An 8,705-nucleotide genomic window follows, 5' to 3' on the forward strand; every position below is an offset into this window, starting at 1 on the left:
AAAATTTAAATATTATTCAATATCAAATACATGTCATTTACTTACCTTACTAAACCATAAATGTCGAGCAACATGATCTCGTACTTTACCAAAAGAGACGTATCGTACGACCCTCCTAGAAAGCCAACCGGCTGTGTTGCGGATGAAGCACCTCGTCCTAAACCACAATCTGAAATCTTATCGTCCATGTCTTGTGTTCGAGCCACTATCAAAATAATTTTTTTTATAAAAAAACATTTTAAAAAATACGAATCAAAACACTTTTTATAAGAGTTCTGGTGTGAAAAATATTCAAACAACTGAAACACTTTTAAGAAGATTTCTGAATAAAATAGTGCAAAATCGGAAGACAACTCAAATGAGTTTCGATGTGCATTATGAAAATCAGAAAACTTTTACAATTTCGTTGAACTTGTGAAAACTGGAACACTTACTCAATTTGTTCCAGTATGAGAATATATGAATCAGAAGTCTTAAAAAATGAGTTCAGGTTTGCAACAACAAAATGTGTGTTTTCGGAAGATTTGAAGCGAGAGTGAAGTAAAAATAGAAATTTCTGAAATATAACTTATTTATATGGGGGCATTTTAGTAAAAAAAAATTATAATATAAAGATAAGAGGATAATTGATGGGGTATGGGGTAAAATTTTCCTCTATCCTTCCAAATTTTTACTCTGAATCGGTGATCCTCTAGATTTATAATGGTCCATCATCTTAAATTTATTTTGAAGTATTTTAACCCTCTAGATTTATAATGGCCCATCATCTTAAATTTGAAAGTGTTTTAACCCTCTAGATTTATAATGGTCCATCATCTTAAATTTACTTTAAAGTGCTTTAAGATAGAAGATTGATTAATGCGTCCTATAATTTAAGCACCATGTAAAAATTCAAAAATATCTCTTAAATTCTGGAAATACATCTCCAGACACACCTCTTCATGCAATATAACTCATTCGTTTTTGAGTCAGATCTCATTTTAATGACTTAAAATATTTCGAAAATTAGCAAAGCTAGAACTATAGTGGAAGTTGAGGCTGTTTGTCTCATATATGCTGTTTCCTACTAAAGATGTTGATATACCCTCCATCCAAGTTGATTTCATAGCAGGAACAAAAATTCTATCATACATGGAAGCTACTAGGTAAGTACTTTTGAAAACCAACATCTGGACAGTGCAGTTTTATTTTTATGATGTATTATTGCTTGTTGTAGGAAACCTGTAATCAAGTTTAGCAAAACCAGAACCGTTGGGGCGATAGATGTCTGCTGATGTCACATTGTTCTCGTCTGCTGATGTCGCATTGTAAGTGATAGAGAAAATAGTATCTTCATTTTTAGGATATAGATTATTTTAAGGAGACAATTAAAATACTAGTTCTATATTTCGAAAATACATTTTCGAAGATAGTTCGGAAATGCATTTTAAAAATATTTTAAGTTATTAAAATGAGGTGTAGTTCAAAAACAATAAGTTATATTGTATAAGATTTGTCTGATGATGCATCTTTAAAATATAAAGGGTATATTTTAAATTTTTACATGATACCTAAATAATATATTGGATACATTAAAAAAAAATCCTCTTAAAAATATTACTCTATCCTTCCAAATTTTTACTCCGAGCCTGTAGCCTATGGTCCAATTATCTTAAATTTACTTTGGTCCAATTATAATAACAAAAATCTTAGACATAAAAATGTGAATAATATAAAAATGTGAATAATAGAGCTAATATATTCTTAAATATGTAGTAGATAAATGTTACTAGGAATAATATAAGTTAAAATCACTTTGTTTTTTTCTTAATAATTGTAATGCCACAAGGAATTTTAAGGGGCAGTCTATTTCTTCAAAGGTAATAATAATACAAATAAGAAAATAACAAATCCAAAAATGCTCAAACTTCATCATCAAAAGGAACTTTCAACTCCAAATAATTATCTATATCAAGTTTGAAAGAAAATGCTCATCCCTATATAAAAGGATTATTATCATTGTCATAAAACTTTTCCCTTTTCTTTTTCACTTAACCTTTGATAATATAATTCACAACTTCTAAGACCAGAGTTAGAATATGTTGAGCAACATATCCAAATTTGGGTTGTTATTCCATAAACTCTTAAAGAAACTCCATACTTCATCTTCACTTATTATACTTCATTGTCTCTTTCTCAAAACCGATTGTGGGAAACTGCTTAGCATAATCTTCTACTTCACGTCGGAGATTAGCAATTTGAGATTGAATTTGTGCATCTGATTGCATAGCTTCCACAAAATCCTTCAACTTTGTGCCTGGATTTAAATTTATCAGTAACAAGAGTGAATCAGCCTAAGTGAAAGCAATAATGCAAATGTTATGGCATAAAAAACTGACACGGGAAGGTAGAATCAACCTTTAGAATTTTCTTTGATCTGTAAGGCTATTTTGACTGCAGCGTCAAAGTATTCAGCTACTTTCTCAAAATCACCCTCAACAAAACCCCTGGATGTGAGAGCAGGGGTTCCTGAATCACAAAAACGTAACCTTAATCAACATGTAATTATAGATTCACCAATATGCGTATAAAAAGTTACTAACAGAGACAGTACCCATTCTGATACCCCCTGGAACCATAGCAGACACATCCCCTGGAACAGTATTTTTATTGGCAGCTATATGAACTGATTCCAACACCTTCTCAACCCTGGAGCCATCAATGCCCTGTCAAATAGCACAGAATAAGACTGTGCGTTCCCTTTGATGTTTTACAAAATATATTACACAACAAATAGAATTTAATAACAATATTAACATCTTTACAATCTAGGGTCAATCTAAATAATAAAGACATCCAATAAAATAACTTCTGTCATTTAACAAACCCGTTGTTGTTTTATTTGAAGGCCTGAGATATTTCTAGTAGTTTGACTGGTGGAATAGAGTTTCTATTTGCTGTCTAAACTGAAAATCTTATCATTCAGCATTTCAGCTGATCTACCATCCCAATAAAATGTCCCTTGTGATAATTATAATAAAATAAACAACCATATGTCAAACTGTTGCCTGTTCCTTCCTTAACGATTAAAAGAAGGGGGATTTTTATACAGTGCTTACTCGATGTAATAGCTGATTTTACATTCACAGCACTCAATGTAACTGCAAACTCGCATATTCACTCATATGTTTAATTAATATGGATGAACGAAACGGAACTATTCAGAGCCATTTCTGTTAAACATATTACCAAAAAAAATTTCAGACAAAAGAATTGCAACATTTACCTTGTCTCTTAAGTTCACTAACACCAAATGGTTCTCAGTTCCGCCAGATACAAGGTCATAGCCTCTCTCTATCAAACTCTGGAGTTTAATTAACATTGCAGAGTCAGCAGTAACAATGAAATTTGACATGCTAAACAATAAGTAGAAGATACATATAATAACTAGTTTTCAATTGTTCTATAGAGGAGCGTTGTTCATTGTACGAAACACATCTAATTTACCTGTGCAAAAGTCGAGGAGTTACTAAGAACTTGTTTCTGATAACTCTTGAACTCTGGTGTCATAGCCTACATGAATAAAAATGAAGAAAGAACTGATTGCATCAGCCAGGCAACAAAATATGCCTAAAAGGATCATTTTTATACTGAAGTATGTATTTGCCAATAATAAAACGCAAATGAATGTAGTTTCTTCAACTGGTCTGATAAAGAACCTGCTTTAATGCAACTGCTAGGCCTGTAATAGTGTGATTGTGAGGACCACCTTGAAGTCCAGGAAAAACAGCCTGATTTATTTTGTCTTCATAGTCATAGAGCACCTGTCAGGATGAAATGCAGCCAGTGAAATTTTTGTTGAAGTTAGTTTACAGGAAAATCTATAAAAATAGTTGATATTGTGATTAGGAGGAGGATCAATTTCATGTGTCCACAAGAAACTAAGAGGGAGGGTGAAAAGGCGAAAGAATAACAACTTAGGTTTTAAACTTTGGCACACTAGGAAAATTAGATTGAGAAATGGGGCTGGCATTGTTCTTGATAAAGAGGGGAAGAGGGATATTCTTGATATAAAAGGGATAGGAAATCGGATCATATTGCTAAAATTTGTAGAGGAACAAGACACCTTTGATGTTATTAGTCCTTACGCATCTCAGGCAGGATTAAAATAACACCTTAAAGTACGGTCATTAAGTAATAACAGAAATAACTTTAGGGAAGTTAAAACAGATCTATGCTTGTTCTTATTTTTTTGGTGGGGTGTATTTTGCTTAGAATTTTCAATAATTTTAAATTTAGCATTAAAATCTTACTTCCTGCCCTTTCTTGTTTATCTCTTTCACACCCTTCCTGAAGAATATCATAGCCCCACGTGGCCCACGAAGTGACTTATGTGTTGTGGTTGTTACAACATCTGCATAATCAAAAGGAGAAGGAATAACACCTGCAGCAACTAATCCACTGATGTGTGCCATATCAGCTAACATAACTGCCTTCTGTTTATCACAGACCTAAAAACAATTCATACATGAAAGATACAATATCATCACTCCATTGTTATGAACATAAAATATCTAAGTTTCTATAATCAGATATAGCTTACCTTGCGAATACGTGCATAATCATAAAGGCGGGCATAAGCACTAGCACCAGCAACTATTAATTTTGGCCTAAATAGTGCAGCACTTTTCTCCATCTGCAGGTATACTAGATATATCAAGCCATAAAGTATATGTTTAAATCCATGACATGCAAGAAAGAGAAAAACCACTGTCAATAAGCACAAAACCTAATGCCTCACCGTGCTCACAAAAATGTTTTTGTTTATTGTTTTTACCATTTGCTAGGAAACTTAATGTGATAATAAAGAATAGATAGCATAATGATGAATGGTGAGGCAATCGAGTACTAAGCTATAACCAAACATTGAGTGAGAAAACACTTAGCATATTGACTAAGATAAGGGTGACAGCAAGTGAAACGAAAACAATACTGGCTACTTAGAATTAGAAAAATTGTCTTTGATTGAAACAGACATGTCCACAATACAGAAATACAATGGTACCTGCCTACCTGGTCATAATCAATATAACCAGTGCTCTCGTCCAATCTGTACGGCATTGTTTCAAAGAATATAGATACAGCTGATATCTTCTTGGTGTCAGTCTGGATGACACAAAGATATAAATAAATGTTTGTATACAGAGAAATAGGATATACATTGTTCTAAATTTTTTAATAAAACAACGATTTAACAGCAAAATGGAAAGTAAATGTCAAGCAACAGATGAGAATATTGAGCCATTTTGAAAGAGAGCATTGGGAAAATTCTGCATTGGCTTAGCCTACTAATCCTACAACCAACGCAAGTGTAAAATAATTAAAAGAAACTAGTAGATGGCATTGTAAAAGAAAGATTGTGAATGAGGTAAAATTAGGGGCCTTTCAGTAAAGACTTAAAAGTTAAGAGGCTTCTAATTTGCAATTTGTATACAGTACACTGTTTTTCAATTTTATGAGATGCAAATATTTTATAAATATCTATTGAAATGCTTTTAGATTGCGTCTGGTCCATTTTTAATCTAAGAAAGAGAATATTGAGCCATTTTAAAAGAGCATGGGGAAAATTCTGCATTGGCTTAGCCTACTAATCCCACAACTAACGCAAGTGTAAAATAATTAAAAGATACTAGTAGATGGCATTGTAAAAGATTGTGAATGAGGTAAAACTAGGGGCCTTTCAGTAAAGACTTAAAAGTTAAGAGGCTTCTAATTTGCAATTTGTATACAGTACACTGTTTTTCAATTTTATGAGATGCAAATATTTTATAAATATCTATTGAAATGCTTTTAGATTGCGTCTGGTCCATTTTTAATCTAAGAAAGAGAAGTTTAGAGAGAATTAATTTAATCACAAGTTTATTTGGCTGGAATATGATTTGAAATATTTGAATTAATTTAATCTAAGAAAGGCTTGTTTTCTTAGCTTCCTAGTATGATTTTGATCATAACTGCTCAAACTTCCTATATAATACATTTTTTAACTGACTTATTTTCCCTTCTGTTTATTTACTAAAAAAATTTGTTGTCTTGAGAGAAGTCCTGTTTTAAATTCTTTCTTGATCAATTATTTTCTTACCTAAATAAGCAAAAAGAAAAAAAAAATGAAAATATACCAGTCACTAAAGTGCCATTTTTGCAGCAACATTTATTTGTCATATCCTAGTGGCTAGTGCATACTTGCTATGGCTGTCAACTCATGGCCGCAGGTGCAATGACCACAAATGGTAATTAGAAGCAGAACTTACCTGATATCCATGTGAAAGATGCCCACCATGGGGAAGATCGAGTGCCATAATTCTCTCATGAGGTTTCAATAAAGCAGTGTAAACTTGGAAATTGGAAGGAGATCCCGATAGCGACTGCACATTGACTGTCAAAAATAGATTATGTAATATGTAAGTAAGATTCTCCAAAAAAAAACATATGGTCAAAATTTTTTCACCTAAACTGCAGAGGATAATAATTGAATACATAAAGAAACAATGTTATGGAAGAATAACACAAGTTCACCACAATAATAACAAGCTAATTACTCAGCTCAGTAACAAGATTGCTAAAATATTATACATAAAAAAAATATAAAAAAAGAGGAGAAAATTATTCGAGTTATATATGCAAAATTAGTACCACAGAGAAAAGCTACGTTTGATATTTATATTATTCTAGGTAAGTTCTGTATGTTACATACGTGAAGTATTTAATCAAAAGATATATTGAGATAACCCTCCAATAAATCAAACCTTAACCGGGATTATCACTTGATTTGTTGCCACTGTTATACAGTTATTATGGAAGTAGCCAAATTTGTGAACCGAAAAACAAATTAACAGCAGAACAAATAAAAACTATCATGTTCCCATGTTCTTAGACATCTTTGTTAGACTAATGGTATGTTTGGATTGGTTGTATAAGATAAAATGGTGTATAATGGAATATAATCAGATAATATCTATTTTCTAAAATCTAACTAATGCATTACTCCATTCCATCCTATACAACCAAATCCAAACATTCCCCAACAAAACTCAAATTGTACCATAAATGTTATCCCATTCATGTACCTCCCCATAGTGTTGGATCCAACCCAAAAGTTTCCAGTGCCCGCTTCTGACACAAGGTCTCAGCCATGTCAATGTACCTTATCAAATTATAAAATTATACCCAAAATCAACACATGAAATCAATCCATAACAAACTTCTGAAATTGAAAAAAAAAACTTCATGATCAGATCCAAAATTCCACGTACTCATTTCCACCATAGTATCTAGCACCAGGATAACCTTCACTGTATTTATTCGTCATAACAGATCCAACTGCTTGCATCACCGACAAGGACGTAAAATTTTCTGAAGGTATAAGTTCTAGTCCCTACAAATTTATAACAGAGAAAAATCAAATGAGAGCGTTATTCTCAGTCAGGTTCTTCCAAAGTAAATTTAAAATAAATAAAAAAGTAAAAAATAAAAGCACAATAGAAATAAATAAACTCCGTTCCACCTTCCATTGACGAGCTTTTTCAAGTTCGATTATATTATCAATCTCAGGATCCACCACCTCAAGAGGATCGTTGAGCTGTTTAATCCACTGCAATTTTTGAAATCGATCAAAACAGATGCGAAAATTAAACATATACGAAGTGCATGTTTAGATTCATGAAGAATTTAACAAAATCACGATGACGATTTTGTTTGAAATCGCAACGAGTTTGACGAAATGACGGTGGCGCCGCCGCGTTCCGCCAAAGAAAACAGATGCGAAAATGAAACAGATATGAAGTGCACGTTTAGATTCATGAAGAATTTAACAAAATCACTAGACGATTTTGTTTGAAATCGTAACGAGTTTGACGAAACGACGGTGGCGCCGCCGCGTTTCTGGCAAACTCAATGTGAATTTGAAACACGAAATGAAGGAAATAGTTTGTTGAATCTTAAAACGGCTTACATCGGGGCTAGATTTGTGATTCACTTGTGCGGAGAGCGAAGATGACTGCAATAAAAAAACGGAGCAAGAATGAAAATACAGATTTGATTGATAATGAGATGGTTTAAGAAGATGAAGTTTGTTACATACCATGCGACGGAGAGAAGCGGTGTTGGAGAAAGGTGAAGTTTGTTTGTTGATGGTGGAGGTGAGTCTGCGAAGAGCCATGGCCATTTTTGCGATGGTTGTTTCGATTGGAGGGTGGTGTTGGTGGTATATATGAGTTGGTAGTTGGTAGTGGAGGGTGAGTGAGTGAGCGGGGTTGGTGGCGATTATGATTTGATTCTATATGCTACATTTTTTTTTTAGGAATATAATTCACTGCAATCAATACTTTACGCATACAACGTACTAAGAGCGTTTGATCTTATTCGTATGATTCACAAATAACTAAATTTAATTTTTATATTAAAATAAAAAATATTTAAAATATTAAGTTTGAATCTAAACAATATGATCTTAATCGGAAGACTATAAATGTTTGACTGCATGACACCAAGAACTGAGTGATTGCAGTACATCGCATCCCTTTTTTTATGGGCGGGTACTGGATATCGAAAAGCGTACAGAACGTGACATCAATAAACAATTATTGTTGTCTACTCTTTTAGCTTTAGCTTAGTTGCGTTTAAAATTTAGATCTTTTAAGAATTCAATGGCTAAAAATATTGCACACTAG

General features: G+C 32.8%; 1 protein-coding gene across 1 annotated transcript; it reads right to left on the reverse strand.

The window, feature by feature from the left end:
• Nucleotides 1-1,888: 1,888 nt before the first annotated feature.
• LOC127118647 (serine hydroxymethyltransferase, mitochondrial-like) lies at nucleotides 1,889-8,382 on the reverse strand. Its single transcript, XM_051048880.1, has 15 exons — nucleotides 8,117-8,382; nucleotides 7,988-8,032; nucleotides 7,541-7,627; nucleotides 7,290-7,411; nucleotides 7,104-7,180; nucleotides 6,288-6,412; nucleotides 5,053-5,145; nucleotides 4,583-4,675; nucleotides 4,293-4,490; nucleotides 3,699-3,803; nucleotides 3,487-3,552; nucleotides 3,266-3,343; nucleotides 2,594-2,705; nucleotides 2,398-2,508; nucleotides 1,889-2,296 (listed from the first exon to the last, which is right to left on the reverse strand). The coding sequence occupies exons 1-15, from the start codon at nucleotides 8,198-8,200 to the stop codon at nucleotides 2,148-2,150; spliced, it is 1,545 nt and encodes a 514-aa protein (XP_050904837.1). The 5' UTR covers nucleotides 8,201-8,382; the 3' UTR covers nucleotides 1,889-2,147.
• Nucleotides 8,383-8,705: the final 323 nt, after the last annotated feature.

This window comes from Lathyrus oleraceus, chromosome 2 (assembly GCF_024323335.1).
Source record: "Lathyrus oleraceus cultivar Zhongwan6 chromosome 2, CAAS_Psat_ZW6_1.0, whole genome shotgun sequence".
NCBI lineage: Eukaryota > Viridiplantae > Streptophyta > Magnoliopsida > Fabales > Fabaceae > Lathyrus > Lathyrus oleraceus.